This window comes from Mytilus trossulus, chromosome 6 (assembly GCF_036588685.1).
Source record: "Mytilus trossulus isolate FHL-02 chromosome 6, PNRI_Mtr1.1.1.hap1, whole genome shotgun sequence".
NCBI classification, from domain to species: domain Eukaryota; kingdom Metazoa; phylum Mollusca; class Bivalvia; order Mytilida; family Mytilidae; genus Mytilus; species Mytilus trossulus.
In genome coordinates, this window is record NC_086378.1 from 79522061 (window position 1) to 79543272 (window position 21212).

General features: G+C 30.4%; 1 protein-coding gene across 1 annotated transcript; it reads right to left on the bottom strand.

Moving 5' to 3' along the window:
* Positions 1 to 7471: 7471 nt before the first annotated feature.
* Positions 7472 to 15649, bottom strand: LOC134723040 (uncharacterized). The gene is made up of 5 exons (XM_063586673.1): positions 15400 to 15649; positions 14694 to 14814; positions 10183 to 10300; positions 9014 to 9153; positions 7472 to 7706 (listed from the first exon to the last, which is right to left on the bottom strand). The coding sequence occupies exons 1-5, from the start codon at positions 15620 to 15622 to the stop codon at positions 7472 to 7474; spliced, it is 837 nt and encodes a 278-aa protein (XP_063442743.1). The 5' UTR covers positions 15623 to 15649.
* Between the last annotated feature and the right edge of the window lie 5563 nt (positions 15650 to 21212).

Here is a 21212-nt window from a genome sequence, read left to right on the forward strand (position 1 = left end):
CTTTAAAGTTACAAATAGAACAATACATGCTCTCAATGTTTTACATGTCTAATGAATATAATATTTTCACTTCTACTAAAACTTGAATTGTGACGACTAAAACCAATAAATTGCATCCAGATTTACCAAGAGAACATTTTATTAAGATTAATATAGCTCGTTTGAAATTTTTGTATAAGTCGGAGGTATCACAAAGACCTTATTACAGTGAACTCTTTATTTATTTATTTTTTTTATATTTTTTAGTTCAAGGCCACCTTTACAGTATCTTTTTTTAAGACACAGCCATATTCTTAGATATCAGCATTTTTAATCCTACTTTTGATTTTCAATTTATATTCCTGTTCAACGTTATGTTATATATAATTTCTAGCAATCAACAAGCACAGAGCACGCAGCTGTTTGTCTTTCCAGGTCTGTATCTATAATTAACTAATATAATATGATGCTGTGTTATTGTAATTGTTCTTTATGTTCAATATAATTATATGTAACCGTTTAATATTGAAGGACTTGCTTTATTATAAATGTGCAGTAACACATATACATTGTACATATAAACAAATAATTTTTTAAAGAAATTCATGGAATATGTCATCAAACAAAAGACACAATATGAAAATTTTCTTTCTAGGAAGTCCATAAAATATTAAAAGAAGATAATATATTTCTGTTTGTCATGATGGTAGTCCTTTAGGGGGCTCGCGGGTCAAATTTTTTTTTTTTATCTAATATAGGATTTAGCTTTATTTTTCTATAAATGAACTTTATCTTATACTTAATAGAAAAATAAAATAAAAAAAATGGGGTCACCGTTCATTTCCGCTCTCAATCTGCCATCGAAAGAAGCATACATTTTTGTTAATGTCCATTTTTTTCTGTTCAACTAATAGGAGAAATAGCGGTAATATCGATATAAAAAGAATAAAAGATACAGAAATCGCTTAAATATTACAATTATTTAGTTTATGTAAAGCTTATTCGAAAACAAGTATAAACCATAAAGGTCAATGATGAGTTAAAAAGATCTTTCAATTCAAATGCCAGAAAATGGAATTGTTGCACCAAAGGGAGATAATTTTGATTTTTTCTTTGATATCTACATTTTAAAAGTCGCCTGGGGTCAACACGAATTGATTCTTTTAATGATATTTGTACCATATAATAAAGTAACAATTACTTTAGGTAATTAATAAAATTTGTAATGAAACATAAAATGTTGAATTGTTTTCTGATATACCCGCGAGGGTCCTTAAAGATAAAATTATGATAGTAAGGGTTGAAACTTACAGTGCTGTCATCTACCCTAACTTTCATTCTGCACTTAACATCGTCAATCTTGCACGAGTCGGAGCACACTTAATATTAAAAGGACGATAAATATTTGGCCAATAAAATGTTTGTTTAAAAATTAGTACTTGTCTACATGATAGATATATTTCACAATTAATGAATCGAAAACAAATGAAGTTGTTTTGTCTGCAAAAACAATGTGACATTTTGCTGTATCACCACTGCCATTTACCAGAGACAAATAAGTATGGCTTATATATAACAAAAAGAACTTTTCTTTATCTTTTCTTTTCAATAGTCAATTAAAAAAATATCAATTCAGAAAGACACTTTATTTTGAAACAAAACTGAAAAATACATTTCATTTCAGTTAGATAGAAGATTCAGGACCATCCTTTCATCATAGCGAGTTAACGTTTCTCTCTTTTCTGGAATGTATTGACACATTTTGCTTTATTAAAAATATTTATTCTTTCACCTTGAGTTTTTTTTATTGAGATGGCTCATATGTACCATTTAAGATAATCAATGTTGGTAATTTTTCTCTGTTCTTGTTTGTCTTGTTTACATGTGTTTTATTATAAAATTATTTTAACCAATACTATCTTATTTTAAAGTTGATTATATCCTTTATTTTATCAAATGAATGGATTCTTATCTATAATTTAGACTTTAATGCAACATGTTTCAAAGTTAGTTGGTGCATTATATTGATATTATAAAACAGCTCACGACATCAAAGTGACAAAACCTAATGAAAGCAACAAAAATACAGTTTAGGGTCTGAATGGTCGAGTCATAATGTGTGTATTCTATAAATTTTAAGTTTTTTTTCTCTACGTATTATTTCCTTGTCAATTATTCTCTATTCTTGATCTTTTACGTCATCACGTGTTGGTCGACCATTATGGAACATATTATGTTATTTAGATGATATCGAATATGTTCCTTATGTCGTAACTACAATCCCGTTCCTTTTTCACGAATGTGACCTACCGAATTAGAATTTTTACCTTTATTTGTGACATTTTTACCTATTGTTTCAGTTTGCTTTGTTCAGGCAGCTTTAACAATATTATTATATTTAATGCAACTGTCGCCATCAAACCAGGTTCAATCTACCATCTGCTACATTTGAACATGCCTGTACCAAGTCAGGAATATGACAGTCTTTGTCCATTCCTTTGATGTGTTATGTTTTTTGATTTTGCCATGTGATTAGGGACTTTCCAATTGATTTCTCCTCGGAGTTCAGTATTTTTGTGGTTTTACATTTTATTTATCCATACTTAATTATCTTTTTTTTTATATTTTTGTCTACATTTTGTGACTTTATAATGTTTGCCCCTATTGTTCTGTTTACTTAATTTCCAATCAGACCCTCATAGTTGATTCATTCGAGCATGTAATGCTCATTAAAACACGCATTTTCTGATGTTACGTGTGCTATACAGCATTCACAAATGTACTTAATAATTTAAAACCTTTATAGCTTTTTAATCAATCCACTTCCAACATGTATATACCCGAATGGTAGAGGTAAACCAGTGCTTGTAATTCTGGACCTTTCATAATTGAGAAAAGTAGTCGTTGTATTCCTCTGTATACAACTACCCATGAAGACCAAACGACGAGCAGCTGACCCATTGAAAACAATCAGTATGACTTATTCACAAAGCAAAAGCAATATTGTACAGTTATCACCAAGCAAAACAAAAACGGTATGAAAAAAGTAATATTTCTAAAACATCAAAAGATATTTTTAGCAGTGCAAATGTATTTCTTTATTTTCACATGCTTCCTTACAACACATTATAATGTTGTTTATTTATATTTGACACTAGTTGAAAGGCAAAAAATATTGGTCGAGATAAACAGAAATCTGACGTTACTATTTGTTCAATTTAGGTAGCCATTAAAAAAGGGACTTTCAAATGTTCAGAGGAGGCATTATGTTATGAGTGCATTTATTGTCATTCCAAGGATTCTACGTCTTTTAATCAATGATTTAGTTCTCCCGTGTAAAATTTATGACACACAACTACAAAACTTTAGATTGTACCCCCTTTTCCTGAGGCAAATAGTTTTGGACGTTAGATGTATAATATTTTCAATATTAGATTTGACTACTGAACGTGTACATGTAGCTAGCCTAGATGCTATATAGATATATGTACCAACTAGACTAACTAAATGTTCAGTAGTCACTAATATAAGTAGCCATATGTAGCTGCTACGATATTGAACGCAGCAACCCTTGTAACCATACTCCGAGTAAAACATCATCATAGAGTAATGGTAATGTCTGGATTGTTATCTATAAGGTAATAATGCCTGAAGGACATTAAGACATCTTTTGTAGAATTTTAGAAGTTTGGTTTTACTAAATGCCCGTAAGCCGAAATGATTATATTTTTTATAAGTTTCTTAATCTATACTAGTAAAAAAAGAAGCGATACGAGGCAATGTATTTTCGATATACAATGCAGGAGGGTCAAAGATATGGGAAAGTTAATAGGATAAACTGTATCAAGATAAGTAATTGACCAATTGGTTTTATATTTGTAGACTTTAATTTTCCTTTTTTTTGGCTTTAAATTTTGAATGCTTTTGCAGATATTTGAAAATTTAATTCTCATCTTCTAAATATTGTCATAATTTTCCGCAAAACAAATTTGATCCCGGTGTACAATACCCTTGTATTTTCTCAGCTTCCAATTTGGTCAGATTCTTTTAGCATATATGTATGCATTTGCTTTACAAAGGAATGTTTTGGGTTTAAACATATTTATTTATAGTGGATTGGAAAACAAGTTATTGCATCTTTAAAAGAAATGTTTTTCATCGGTTTCTTTAAAGGTTATCCTATTTATTATAGTTGATAATAAAATTGGAGTTCAAACTTGTGTATCGTTACTTCTGCTAACTAGTATATATATATCCACTTATAAAAGTATTTAAATTCAATCGAAAAAATAGAACAAATTGAAAAAACCTGGTTGTGTTTATTAGTGCAGCAAGTACAAAATAATTTATAAATCATACCAAGGTACTTTGTGAAGTAAAACAAAACTTTGATTTTTTTTATTGATCTTGATACAAAAAAGTACATATGTTTTTCTTTCTTTTTGAAACTGTTAAAGCATTACAATGTCCTTATGATGTTTTATGATACAATAGTTTACATTCAATAATTGATACCGGAAAATCCCCAAAGAAGTTTGAAAACATAGAATTTGTTGCTATCATGGATTGATGTGAACTTAAATTTTTCAGTCTATTTAATCCTTTCTTATTATTTATTAGTTTATTTTTATAATATTGAACGATGATATTTTCTCAAACGATTGTATTAGCCATAAAATAGGCTTAAAATTTGTTATCTATGTTTATAAATAAAATTGAGAATGGAAATGGGGAATGTGTCAAAGAGACACTAACCCGACCAAATAAAAAAAATACAACAGCAGAAGGTCACCAACAGGTCTTCAATGTAGCGAGAAATTCCCGCACCCGGAGGCGTCCTTCAGCTGGCCCCTAAACAAATATATACTAGTTCAGTGATAATGAACGCCATACTAATTTCCAAATTGTACACAAGAAACTAAAATTAAAATAATACAAGACTAACAAAGGCCAGAGGCTCCTGACTTGGGACAAAATGCGGCGGGGTTAAACATGTTTGTGAGATCTCAACCCTCCCCTATACCTCTAACCAATGTAGAAAAGTAAACGCATAACAATACGCACATTAAAATTCAGTTCAAGAGAAGTCCGAGTCTGATTTCAGAAGATGTAACCAAAGAAAATAAACAAAATGACAATAATACATAAATAACAACAGACTACTAGCACTTAACTGACATGCCAGCTCCAGACTTCAATTAAACTGACTGAGAGATTATGATTTCATCATATGAACATCAGGCACAATCCTTCCCGTTAGGGGTTTAGTATCATACCATCATAACATATATGAGAAGAACATAACCCGTGTCATGCCAACAACTGTTTTTAGAATAAATGTGTTTAGTTCCGATGCAAAGACCTAATCAGTGACTCAATATTAACACCAAAATATGCAATCTTTAATGACTTGACAACAGTATCGTAATTATATCCCTTCTTGATAAGTCTATTCAAAGGTTTTGTAAGTTTCTGAGGTGAATACTGACACCTTTGTGCTTTATAAAGAATATTTCCATAAAAAATTGGATGTGAAATACCTGAACGCATAAGAAGTCTGCATGTTGAGCTATATTTACGAATGCTGTCTTTATACCGATGATAAAATTCAGTAAATGTTTTGACTAGTTTGGGATATTGAAAACCCTGGTGTAATAATTTTTCAGTAATACATAAATTTCTCTCGTTAAAATCGAAAACATTGTTACATACACGAGCGAATCGTACACGTTGAGATATATAAACACCGTAAGATGGTGACAAGGAAACGTCACCATCTAAAAACGGATAATTAACGATAGGAAAGGAAAAATCATCCCTTTTATCATAAATTTTAGTAATCAGCTTTCCGTTAGTGATATAGATATCAATATCGAGGAAAGGGCAGTGGTCGTTGTTAGTATTAGCTTTATTTAAAGTAAGTTCAGCAGGATAAATTTCATTAATATACATACTGAAGTCCTCATTATTGAGAGCCAAAATATCATCCAAATATCTAAAAGTATTATTAAATTTGTTTATCAGATGTTGTTTTGATGGGTCTTTGCCTATTTTTGTCATAAATTATAACTCATAACAATACAAAAAGAGGTCCGCAATAAGTGGTGTACAGTTAGTCCCCATTGGAATTCCGATAATCTGACGATATACGGAATCCCCAAAGCGAACAAAAATGTTATCTAGTAAAAATTCAAGGGCCGGGACAAAAACAAATTCCTTGGCTAGTTCTTTTAGTTTATGTTTGATACGAGAAACAGGTTTATTGTGGTTATTGTTAATAGTAAAATATTCTTTAAAATGTTGAATACGTATATCAACTATCTTCATTATTGAATTAAAAAAAGAGTCCAAAGATTTTTTTTCAGCTTTTATAAAGCCTACATGTTTTTACAATTTGTATACTTTTCAAAAATCTGACAAATCCGCCATATCAATCAAAATTGTGGCATCACTGTGCTTATCTTTTATATTCACGTAGAACCTTTATACATATAATACAATTTTTGTTGTTGTTGTTGTTGATAATTTATATGATAAGAACAGCAAACATGAATATATTATATTCTATTGTGAACGGCTCAGAAATGTGAGTAGGTATTTTTGTATTTGTCAATCAAACTATATATAATTCCCTAGGCACACAGCAACACATTGTTATTTCAAAATTGGGGTGACATAATTATCTTACTACAAAAAAATAATTAAAGAACCTTCCACAGATACACAGATACGTCTTTTTGGCCCAACAAAAAAAACCCTGTAATATATCCAACATGTTCACCAATGTCAATATGACATTAGTATCGGAAATGAACATTTTTATAATTGGATCAGAATCTGGTAACGTTTCAGGAGCACATAAGATTCACTTGTGATTGTGATTGTGTCACTTAGTCTTCCTTTATGTGTAATCTTGTGTAAATTGATTTTGTGTGTCCATGTAATTGTCTTTTTTTATGTGTAATCTTGTGTAAATTGATTTAGTGTGTCCATGCTATTGTCTTTTATGTCGACGTGTAGTTCTTGATTGTCTATATGGTACATTCTTCCTCTCTGTTGTTTACTTAGATAGGTTTCTTGTGCCGGACATTATGTACATATCAAAAGAAACACGGCCGTCCTGGTTGTAGGTTATGTGACACCTTTTTATTATACTTTCATATGTAACACGACTTCTGGGACTTAAGCTAAACATCCATACATTAATGGATCAGGTAACAATAATAAAAAAAAACAACTGATATCAACCATTTTTGGTTGGTTCGTAATGCTGTGTGTTCGGTATTTTTGTAGCATTTGTCAGACTGTTTTAAAAAGCTTGACATGAATTCACAATATTACATAGCAACCGGTGCATTAAAAACATGGCTGTGATTAAAGACACAGTAGAAAATCTTTTCAAAACGTTTTATATGAAGCCCAATATACAAATATATCATGAGAATAGAAATATCTACTCAATTTCACCTCACTTAATTGGGGACCTATTTCATTAACAACCACCACCTCCCCCGCCTCCGCCTCCTCCGCCTCCTCCACCTCCTCCACCTCCGCCACCCTCACCTCCACCTCCACCACTGTAAATTCCACCAGACCAACCTCCCTTGCACTTATATCTCACAACAAAAAAGGGTATACAAACTATCACAATAGCTCCAACAAAAATACCCGCTGTAACCCATATCACCTCTGTCGAGTCGTCGCATGTACCATTCTTTAAAGCTTTCCTAAAATAAAAAAATAAAAATTAGAACAAATAAATAGCTTGATAATATATATACCTTTTTTGTCTTAGTAATAGTATTTCACCTATCACATAAAAAGGCATGGTAACTAAATTGGAAAAGGGCATCTATAGCGCGCAAAACATTATAAAAAGGGCACTTAGATTGTATGGAAAATTAACAAACACGTACAGTATGCTGAAAACAAGAAAGGGCAACGAATTGTCATATTCAATTGGTAAAGTAAACACCTATCTACCTATCTATCTATGAAAATGAAAATGCAGGTGACCTGCATTTATGAAAGAAAATATGGTCATAATACATAAGAACTATTTAAAGCTAGGGAAATTTCGTTATATTTTAAATCCAACAATTTCCAAATATTTTCCCTTGCATTGGTAAATAATTTATTGAAAACATGATTTAATTCCAAGCCTGACCGTATACCCTTATAGTAAATAGTATCTCACTATGCATATATAGACCCATTTTTAACTGAAATGATCACAGACCATGAACATATGTTTTAGTCATGTAGATACAAATACACCTTTTTCGGTTTAACAGATCGGGAAGGTGATCGTGAACCTGTGTGGTATTTGTTTTTGATTTTTTTCTTCATTACAAAAGGTGAGTTTTTGTTGACAACGAGTTCCGTATAATGTGAAAAATGTACGCCTGTTACGGATACAAATGAATTGATTTATTAAAAGAACATAAGATCGGACAGAGCTCATGTCATTCTTAGAAATGTTAAAGTGAACATACAAAATTTAAGGTATCATGGTTTGTTTTAAGTATCCTTGTTTGAAGACCATTTTTGTCAATTTCAAAAAGAAATTCAGATCTGAATGTGAATCAAATCTCGTTTTTTTTGGTAGTATAAAAATACCCGGATTTGCTTGCATAGGAGGCTAATAGATACATAGTTATTGAATCGGAAGAAATGAAACGAAAAAAACCTTCGTTTTTGCTGAGGAATAGTAATATATGTGGGCTTTATAAATATTTTGATATGAGCGTCACTGATGAGTCTTATGTAGACGAAACGCGCGTCTGGCGTACTAAATTATAATCCTGGTACCTTTGACAACTCTTTCCATGATTTTCTTTAAGGTGAGAACAATTTTGTTTTGCACATATCTAGATGAGATAAACTATCAATTTGTGGATACATGAGGCTAATCATATAGATTTAGGTAATTGTCTTTGTAATTTTCCGATAAACCGTTTCGATAAAGAAATACTTCAAAGGACTTAAGTTCAATTTACACATAATACAGTTTCTTTCTGAAAACAAAACCTACTTGTATTCTTGAATAATAAACTTCAATCCGCCGCCAAATTTGTCGTCTGCGAAGAAGTCCTTTTTAGCTTTCTTATAAATTCTATTTATACATTTTGTTGTTAATACTTTAAAAGCCGCTTCACCAGCAGATGTGTACACCTGTTGTGGAAATAAGATGTATTTTTTTGTGCGTCGTTTATTTTGTATAATTTTTAAAGTTAACATGAGAGCACCCAAATTGCACCTATTTTTACAGGTTTTTTTCGCCTTCATTTTTATATGATCCAGACAAAATTTACATTCTGTGTTATTTTTGTATACGTATTCCTATTGACTATAAAGTTCCACCAATTTAATTTTGAATTCATGTTTAATCATGAAAAGTAAAAAAAGTGGGTTTGAACCTACCTGTTTGTCAAACGACCCATGATGAGGAGTAACTAAATTGTATCCATGTTTTAATTCACATCCTTAAAAGTTGTTTTACAGAAGGTTTGGTTTACTTCTTAAAGTATTTGATAAATTTGACATTAGTCCATGCATTATTTGTAAGGTATGAATGCTTGTAAAATATTCTTATTTAAAAGATGACTCATTGAGAACGTCGCATGCCGATGTTTCTTTAGATTTTACATTTTACAGTGAATACTTCACCTTTTGATCGTTTTCTGTATATATATATATATATATTTACTTAAGTAGACGTTATAATATCAAATCATAAGAAAATTGAAATTGTTTAGTCTGAAAGAAAACTTGTAGTATTTCCGCAGCTATGTTTGTTGAATATGTTCGGAATTTAAATAGTTCGTTTCAATTTGTTTCCTTTCCTTCGTACTGAATCTTTTTCTCCTGCCTTTGTACAAATTTTTTACAAATTACGACTTGGATAGAGAGTTGTCTTATTGGCACTTTTACTACATCTTATATCTACAAATTTTGGTCGGAAAATGTTCTCTCTTGAATTTTCATAACTTTATCATTGACAAGTTTAAGTTCTCAAACAATGTCAAAAATAACAGAAATTTTATAAGATTTTAACAGATGGCTTATAATAATACATGTAAAAAAAATATATAAAACGAAAAAGGGTGTTTAATGGGCCAAAGTTTTTAAGACATTCAAATGGTAAAAAACAGAGGATTCCTAAAATCTGAACATCCGTAAGGAGACAATGTAGTCACTTACTTGTCTGTCGCCTATGGACAGGAATATTACTACATTATTTCCGCAATTTCTAGATTCGAAATTCCATTTTTCCTCTCTCAAGTAAGTGGAAAAATATTTTGCATCTTCTTTTTTATTTCTGTAGTAAAGATACGTAAGTGTAAAAATAAACAAGGTTACATTCATTTGTTGAATTAGAGCTACTAGTATCTATAGTTTGATTCAAGTTTTGTGAGATCTGATACCGTTATACATCTAGCCAATGTAGAATAAAGAAACACATATCAAAAAGCAGTTAAACTCAGTTTAAAAGAAGTCGGAATACGATGTCAGAATAGGTAACAAAAGAAACTAATGACAATGATACATAAATGAGCAAATTACTACTAGCATTACTGACATAAATCAAACTGATTGAAAGAATATGTCTTCATCATATGAAAATCAAGTACAATCACTACCGTTAAGGGTTTAGTATTATATCATCATAAAATATATAACCCGTATGAAGCCAACATTCGGGTTTGGCATGTCAGTCAACTGCTAGTAGTCTGATGTTATTTATGTATAATTGTCATTTTGTTTATTTTCATTGGTTATATCTTCTGACATCAGACTCGGACTTCTATATATGTTATTTCCGATGCAAAGACCGTACATCAATCAATATTAATACCAGAATTTGCGATCCTTAATGACCTGACAACAGTATCGTAACTATGTTGTTTCCGAATGAGTCTGTATAAAGGTTGGTTAGGTTTTCAGGCAAATGCAGACATTTTGTGCTGAGTAAAGAATATTTGGTTGTGAAATACCTGAACGTATAAGATGTCTGCATGTTAATTAATTTTTACAATTGATATTCTTGTACCGTTGAAAAAATTAAGTAAATGTTTTGATAAGTTTGTGATATCGAAAACCCTGATGTAATAATTATCTAGACAAACGGAGATTTCTTACGTTGATACTAAAAACGTTGTTACATACATAAGCTAATTGAGCAAGTTGAGCATTTTAAACACCATAAGATGGTGACAAGGGATCGTCACCATTTAAAATTGGATAATTTACAATAGGAAATGAAAATCGTCTCTTTTATCATAAAGTTAGATTCCCGTTTAAGATATTAAGATCCAGGTAAAGGCAGTATTCATTGTTAGTTTTAGTTTTTTTTTAAAAGTCTGTTGGATAAATCTATTTAGTGTACATACTTGGCTGGGGTCGTCTTTATAGAGAGTCAATGCAAATATCTAACAGTGTTCTTAAAATTTTGATTTAGATGTTGGTTCGATGGGTCTATGCTCTTATTATTTCATAAATTGTAACTTTTTACAATACAAATACAGGTCCACATTAAGTGGTGCACAGATAGTACCCATGGACATTCCGATAACCTGGCAATATACGGATTCTCAGTAGCGAGGAAATGTTATCTAGTAAACGTTCAAGTGCAGTCATAGTATCTCAGCAGGTCCATTTGACATAGTTCATTTGTGACCTTGAGAGTTTGAACATATACAACAACAAATGGAAGTTTTAACGACCTTGAATGGCTAAACAGCCCATGTACGTTCCGACTATTTAAATGCCAATTTAATTAGGTGTGTAAATATTAGCTTAATGAGATAATGATGCAAAGGGGTATAAAAGGTAGACAAAAAAAAATTAAAATGATTCTAAATTGCCGATGTAAGTATGTTAACCAGTAAGATTATTATGATGTATGGAACAAATAAGGTGTTAAAAGTATTGACTTATTTTTACGCGAATTCAGAGAAAGTGTTAGGAAGAGTTTTGTGACTGAAATGACTGCCTTTTGTAAAATTATCGAAATACTATTTGTATAGATTTATTTGTGTTCCATATAGGTTGCAATTATATTTAGATTGTAGTGTGATTTATATGTAAACATCTTTCATTTACAAATACCGTTTATCTTCTCATAGCTTAGCAGTAAATAAAATAACATTGATTGGTTGATACGTTGTTAATAATATACTCTATTCCATTGCTAAGTACATGACATTTTTTTGGAATATAACACTCTCGTACAGGAAATGAAAAAAAACCCGATTATTTGAAGAAAAATTACACATCATTAATTTTAATAACAATCCTTAAATTCTACGATTTGGCCTTATAATGATATACACTGTGCACGTGATCATATATCTTGTGCCACATTTGCTGTTTTTCTTATACTGGTATCATTGTTATAAAGAGGACGTCATAGGTAATCACTTTCAAATTACAATATAAGAACAAAATTGCAGAACATTCAGCATAATAAATTAAATAAGATATAGATGAAAAGTGATAGAGCAGATTGTAACCTATTAAAAACCAGTGTCAAATCTGGCTTGGCATGGGTTGACAATGTTTTTCTCGGGATAACAAACTTTCCTATCCTCCTCTCATTTATGTTTTATTTTGTTTAATTCATCATATTGGACAAACTTTTAATTGAAGACGATTTTCAGTTTATTTAAGTTTGTGAAAAATATGCACTATCAGACAAAATGTGTACTTAAACAAATTGTTGGTGAAGATCATCCAGATTCAAACTTGTACACTTATTGTCCGCCATAATGTGAAATAATTAAATAATTTAGGCAAATATTCATAATTTGTTAATAAGATCCATGAAGGATTTCGATATTGTTTATATTCTCTACCGTTGTGATGTGTTTGTGCAGTAATTTTTGGCTGGACATTGGTGATATTGTGCTCTTAATATTTTTTAAATTCATAAAATTCTATAAGCTGTATTGCTTTCAAATAAAGTATTATTATCATAAGCAGATAACTTAATAACATAAAAGTATATTTTTGTCATGTACAAAATGCAATCAAACTTTGGTAAGCTAATAAAGTAAAAATGCCAAATCATATTTTGATTAAGATAAAAGCCATGCATGTGAAAATTATTCCTTAGTGCTTTTGATAATTCATAGCAGGACATTTCAATAAAACAATAATAGTATAGGTATGCCACTACCAAAAAAGTGCATATAGTAATTCTTATGATCTGGGACTAACATACCAATAGCAGATAAATCAACCTATCACATTATAAATGATAATCATATATCTATAAATTTGAATACAGTACCCTGTATTTTTTGGAATAAATGGGGAATATGTTGAGAAAATAAATATTCATTGTCATCTTGGGACAACATTTCAGTCATCAGCTTCATGAAACTCACATATTGATATAATTTATAAAAAAAGATTGCTCTCGTCTATCTGTGCCTCGTCAACGTAAACATTTATTAGATAGGAGTTCACTTATACGTATGTGTTATGCTTTTATTAGACCTATATTAGAGTATTGTGATTATGTATTGGGGAATTGCTCCCAGAAAGAGTCTGAGCTTCTTGAAAATATTCAGATAGAAGCCACTAGAATTATTACAGGCTTACGACGTAATTCTTCCAGACAAAAACTTTATATTGAATTAGGTTTAGAAACTCTTAAGAATAGACGTAATAAACATAAGATTAAACAATTTTATAAAATATCAAAAGGGATGACACCTGTATACTTATATGAGTTAGTCCAGCCATATCTTCCCAGACAAACCCCTTATACTTTGAGGAATGAAAATAACAAATTTCATCCGCCTCTTGCTAGAACTAGCTCTTATTTTAATAGTTTCATTCCTTCCACTATAAGACTTTGGAATAGTCTTCCTTTGAGTTTACAAAAATCTCCAAGTTTGGGTATATTTAGAAGTGGACTGGAAAAGTTTTATAGGATTGATGATATATTTAAACCTTTCAACTATGGGATAAGGGAACTTAATATAAGTCATTGTCAACTCAGAAGTATTCTAGCAAACTAAAATCTCATCGGTTTAATCATTTCTTATCCGATAACATTTTTTGTGCAAACTGTAATCACCTTGTTGAGATAACCTACATTTCTTTTTCATTTGCCTTAAGTACAATGATGAAAGACACCCTTCTTGATTCTATTAACTCCATTGCTGTTAATGTTGATATAAATATTGAATTATTACTTTTTGGAAACAGATTATTTTCATTTGATATGAATATTGCTATTTTTAAATCTGTTCATAAACAAATCAGTGACACTCAACGTTTTTTTTAATATTACCTATTTTTTGTTTCATATAGTTTTATTTTTTTTTCTCCTCCACTTAAACATTAATTCATTTTATCCACTAAGCAAGCTTAGTATCTTTTTCAAGCCATATATATATATATTTCTAATGACTTATAAAAAATATTTGCATGTTTCAAGGTTCTTGAATACATAATGAGTTATTGCCTATATACTTATATATACTTTGCATTTAGTAAGTAAATGATAACACTGTAAACATTTATTTTCTCGTGTGTACTCATAAGTAGTATGCATGTTCCACTATATTGCTTTATTTTAAATACAGTTGTTATAATTGAATTATACCTTAAACATGTAATATGGAGAGAGCTTTTATAATCGGTGTCTGTTGCTCAATCCTTTTCATATCTTGATGAATAAATATGTTTAAAATCAGTACCCTCTATGTGCTGTCATTTTATTCACTATGGCCACAGATATTCTGTATGTGTCCTCATATGTACTTGTGCATATATCTTTGTGTGCTGGAATGTGTAGCAGCATTTCATCAATTTCAGCAGCTTAAAAAATAGAAGAAAAAAAGATCACTGAAGATGATACGCTTTCCAAGATCGAAGCAATACGTCTCAAGTGACAAATTGAAATTCAAAAAAAATGCATATTAAGCCTTAATAAGTAAGAAATTGACCAATCTAAGAATTTCATTTTAAGAGCAATGACAGACGGACGATGTAGTGGCTTAAGTTAGGTGGTCTAATGAATTATAATTATATACTATTTTGCCCCATAACACACGTTTATCTTTTCACAAATGACTTAGCAGCTCATAAAAAGATATTCACCAAAATTTAGATTTAACCCCCAAATAGAACCAATGTAAATATAAGGTAAAAGTCCAAGTCAGCGTCTCCCGCCATATTTAAAAAAAATCAAATATCTCGAAAAGGAGCTCCATGACCTATTTATATTTTAGCTTATTTTGATCTTTAACTAATGCTTATAAAATTAATTTAAAATTCTTGATTTATTTAATTTCACCCAAAATTTTAAAATCCCTTTTATTTTAATTATTGTATACTGTAGTAATTTGAATAAACAATAAAATAATTATACGAATTATCATGGAAAAAAACCCCAACATTTACCTGTTTCATTGCGTAATTCCTGACAAGGATCACAAATCCATGTTGAATTACAGTATCGTCCACACAAACCATTTCTGTAAGTTGGATCCGGCATATCTATCGGTCGCCATTCATTATAACAAGTTGGGGAGAAACATTCGAAACCATTACATTGTGAAATATAATATATATTAAGAATCACAAGACAAAAGTAAACAGGTTTGTTCTGTTTCTTAACATACATCCTATCTTATTAACTTTTGTGTATTGATTCATTATTGACGGAAGCTACATGTACTTTAAGACGGAAATCGTCTTATTTACATCATATTAAAATAACGTAGAAAAAGAATATGGGCATTACATATTTTATAAGTAAACATTTGTTTGTTGTATATTACAATCTATTTAAGAGATAGATAACGTTTGTTTAAATAGATATTTTATGTGTAAGGTTTAAAAGTGTGCGATTTTTTTCTGTGGTGAGCATGTCGAAATGTTTTATTGCCTTGTCTTTGTTTTAAATGATCTTGCATTTATTTGTACTGTACTCTGTCATGTAATGGTGGCATTTTGGTGTTATATTTAACATTGGCATAAAAGCACAAGGTTTGACTAGCCTAAAAACCAGGTTCAATCTACCAGTTTTGTCTTTAAAAAGTACTGGACCTAGTCAGAAAATGGCAGTTGTAAGCTTATAGTTCGTTTTTGTGTGTGTTGCATCGTCATTAGTTTTTGTTCACTTCAGTGTTACTGTTGCTTCAATGTTTTCCTCTTATAGTTGATGTGTTTCCTTCGGTTTTAGTTTGTAACCCAGATTTGTTTTGTGTCATCAATGTATGACTTTCGAACTGCAATATGATACTGTTACCTTTACTTGTCAATAGGAATGCAGATAATCCATTATAGACTCAATCAAAATATTAAAACATCAGAGATCTTTTTGATATACTATATGTAGTTTCGGGAAATGTTATCATCTAGGAAATAAAATACTTTCATATAAAAAAAAGAAATGTAGTAAAGTTGTTTCTAACATAAATATGCAACACGGATCAAAGGATGATAAATTTATTGTCAACAGGTCATCGTACGACCTGCAACTTCAAACAATTATCTTAACTGTCAGGTAAGATATAAAATGCCACAAAGAAAATAAAGATTAAAAGAAAATATTGTCTATAAAAACATATACGAAAAATAAGATGGAATAAAATATACAATTCTGTCATTGCTTATACATTTTTATATTTTCTCTATCTCTTTGATGAGAAGGTTAAAATCCCAATCTGAAAGTCGTTACAATTACTCGATTTAAGAAAATAAGCTACATGCCATATAACATGTTTTCATTAGTGTTTCTACTACATTGAGTATTTATTTAAATGAATTAGAAAACTTAAAGGCTGCTTCATATAAACACATTTTGTTTTTCTAACGAATTATTAGATGTGCACAAATACTAATACAACAGAGTAAATATTTGTTTGGCATAATAGAAGCAAATATTGAAGAAAAGAAAGTTTCCTAAATGAATTATAATAGTGCTGATACCTTAGATCAGTGGTAGGAACGGTGTCGTGTAAGGAAATGATATCGATATAATTTCTATAACATTTCTTGAGAAATTCGGTCAAAATTTATAAACATCAGAGAGCAAATATGAATAAAGATGATGAACATGTAACGAAGTTTCTTGATGGTGGTTCCATATAGACCATTTGACAAAAACATAAAAAATTCAAAAAACTTGAACCACACACTTTGTCTGAACAATTTCATTGGATATATAGTAATTTGGAAAACACCAATGTTTATCATTGAGAACCTTAACATTTCCTGCAAATATAACATGTTTAAAACGTTCAGCTGGTTTTACAGAGCTATCTCTCTTTAGTGTTCAGTTCCACTTTAAAAACAAACATGTGAACATAGCAGAAATATCCACCAATGATCAAATTACAAAAACAGGTTATCATGAAGCTTTTAAATATGAGTTTGTCTGTCTCTTTGGTATCTGTCGTCCCTCTTTTACATATGACGACGTAAATGTATGCAACAAATGAAGTCATACGTACCAATGCAACAAACGTATTAAGAATCATTGCAGGTGATAACCTTCAAAAAGCTGTGGATAAGGCATAGTATGTGTTTTGTGTAATTTTACATATTTTAAATATACATGTACTGATTTTGTGTCATGGATAAAAGCCTTATATCAATTGGTTTTTTCCCTCTATCATATAGAATAGTTTAGTGCAGATGACAATTAAAGACATTTGTGTATAAAAAAAATCACAAAAATACTGTACTCCGAGGAAAATAAAATCGGAAAGTCTCTAATCACATGGTAAAATCAAATGACAAATAAAGGCAACTGTAGTATACCGCTGTTCAAAACTCATAAATCCATGGACAGAAAACAAAATCGGGGTAACAAACTAAAAATGAGGGAAACGCATTAAATATAAGAGGAGAACAACGACACAACACCGAAACGCAACACACACAGAAACGGACCAAGCAACAGACAAAACACCACGAGAATAACAAAAACAGATCAAATACAATGCGAGATATTATATAAAGATATATAAATATAAAAGAAAAACAAGTTGGTTTACACTAGTGTACATGACTGTACCGAATAGGCAATTTTCATTCTACCGACTTTTGACTTCGAATAATATAATTTTTTTGACATGTTACCTACTCTGTGATCATCCCTTCACGATCAACTATTATACGTAATTTAAATAATTATATAATCGGTGTATTTTACAGGAAGTTTTACTGTTTTCGATGATTTTGTCGTATATAGAAAACTAAAAATATAATTTTGTTCCGTAAGATATAGCGATATAAACTTGATTTAATTTTTTAAGTTTCTCACATTTGGCCGAGCACTATAATGTCCAAAAAGAAGAAAACATGTCAACAAAATATATAAAATGTGGAATCAAAAATCGGTAATATGAAAATAGTGTATTACTTGTTCGCCTCATTAACTTGGCTTATATGTTTACATAACTTAATAAATGAAGTGGTAATATTTCGCATGTAATTAAATCAAACATCACTTTGTTGAATACTATTATGAAAATAAAAATTACGTGAAAACCATATTTAATGACTATCAAATGACATTAAAAATAATACAAAAAAGACTTTGATGAAAACAAAAATTATTAAACAATCACACAAAAACGTCTAACCATTGCTTGCAAGTAGCAGTTTTTATAGGAAATTACTAATTTATCTCCAAAATAGTTGTGTAAACGTGTTGCAAACATACGACATTAAATCTATATGATGTCATTATAACAATCATATAGTAATATATGTATGGAATGCAACATGATCCAATTGCTTTGCATTTGATATATTCAAATAAAACATTGACTTTTTTAATTTAACTTCACCATATAAACTTATTTCCTAAGGTAACACATCCCTGTGTGTCCTTCTTGGTATAAAAGTTCGTCTGTTGTCATTACATTTTCAATGAATATAAAAACATGAAGTACCGGGAATACAATCACTTAATATAATGTATGTGTGTGTTACATGTTAATGATGTGTCGTCATTTTCTTGTATTTTAAAATGCGTTTCCTTCGGTTTTGGTTTATGACCCGGATTTGTTTTTGTCTATCGGTTTATGAGTTTTGAACATCGGCATACTACTGTTGCCTTTATTTGTGTATCACGTTAATAAAATTATGACACCCGGTGTTATTATAACTTTCGAGGCAAATATGTTTTCCATCCCATTATTTCCCACCTTTTACATATGCCAACAGACCTTTTTTACAGTTTGTACCCACAATTCCGTCCTCTTTTCCTGTAATGTGTTATACAGATTAAATAAATTATCACCGGATGTTTACTTACATGAGCATTTCGGCGTTTGCCATACGTAGAGCAGGATTTGCCTCAAGGACTTGTGAACCTGTGATACCCTAGATGCTTGGTTTGCTTATAATATTTCAAGGGAACGATAGCGTGTCTTGAAAGTTCAGTAATGAAAAATTTAATAGAATATAATATTCACACTTTCTATCTTACTGGTAAACTAACAACGCTTTTTTACATATTCAATATATCAAGCATACGTACACCACTGACGGAACTTGCAGAATCTAAGGGAATTAAAATAGATGAACATTGTTGAACGACGTGTATCTAGATGCATTGTATTTAAAAAAAATGTAAACCTATCTTCAAACTTTCAAATGAAATCATTGAATCCTATAAAACGCTCATTTTGTTTAAAATAATTTTGTTTTAAGCAATTTTTGTCAAATCTGTATTAATCAAAACATTGCTGTCAATGGATCTTATTTGTCAAGAAGGTAATGGTTATTGGTTAGTATGAGGAAAGTATTAAAATGAGATTGTTTTTGAAACATAAACAAGGTTGCTTTATGATTTAACAGTTATTTTTTATATAAACTGTTTTTTTCTTTTTGAGAAACAAGTGGCACTCAAATTGCATATTTTAAATTAGGTCATTAATTTTCTCGTTTACATTTGTTTTTGATTCATTGTTTTGGGGGCCTTTAGTAGTGTCTTCCACACGTTTTGGTTTTAAGTCATTGGTGAACTTTAGATAGTGGAAACGCCAGTATGACGAAACCAAATAATGTGTCTGATATTTTTATGAGTTTTACGCCACTATATAGATGTCACTGCATATGGACGTTTCATTAGCGAAGGTTTTAAAAGTCATCTGTCAGCAATTTTGTACTGGCATTGAGTATCACTGATACTTCAAAATATATCATTTTGCTATTCATAACATTTTGATATAGTTAGAATCATTGAAAATGTTCTACTACTTGGCATATATAACCTTAACTAGATAAGACACAACGTTTTCGATTTTCTTGGTTTAAAAAGCTGAACTATGAAATTGATATGTTATTTCAACAGTTTAGATTTTTTACGCCTGTGATTTCTAGGCAAAAAAAACGTAACTGAATTAATAAGTTATATGTTCCTAATGTCGTAACTTCAATCTTGTTCCCTTTTTATGAATTTGACCTACCGAATAAGGATAATCACAGGGTGTGTAACAACATGAGCAACACGACGGATGCCAAATATGGAGCCTGATTTGCTTATCCTTCCAGCGCGCATGAGATCACCCCAGATCGTTGGTGGGTATAATACCTAGTCTTTATTTTTCTATGTTGTGTTTGTGTACTATTTTTTGTCTGTTTGTCTTTTTCTCTTTTTTTTCATGGCGTTGTCAGTTTAGGTATTATCTGTGAGTTTGAATGTTCCTCTGGTATCTTTCGCCCTCCTTTATACTTTATCATCATCTTAAAATTTATGTGTTACCCTCAGTTTTATTTTTCTACCCGGATTTTTTGCTTAATAAATTATGACTATTGAACAGCGGTATACAACTGTTGCCTTTGCTATAATGAATTGAACAGTTTGTACAAATGCGCTTTTTGCCAATCAATGTCTTGTCAATAATAATCAATCCCAAAGAATTTGAAAAGGGCTTTTACAGGAAGAAGAGCCTTAAACCAAAAATGACAAAAGATTTACCAAAAGCCAGTCTAATATCCATGGTAATATCCATGGTATATATTTTTATGTTTTGATTTCAAGTTTCATTTTCAGTATTTTCAGCAAACCAATTCTCACTTTATTCATGCCTAGTATTTCTTTATTTCAAACAAAGATAAATTCTGCACATTTTTTTGGAAAGTGCAAATTTAACAAAGACTTATAGGGGAAATCAATGGTGGTATCACACCACTACATTTGCTCAAATGTGTTTTTCTTTACCTCTTTCTTCAACTCTGTCATTGATTTGATC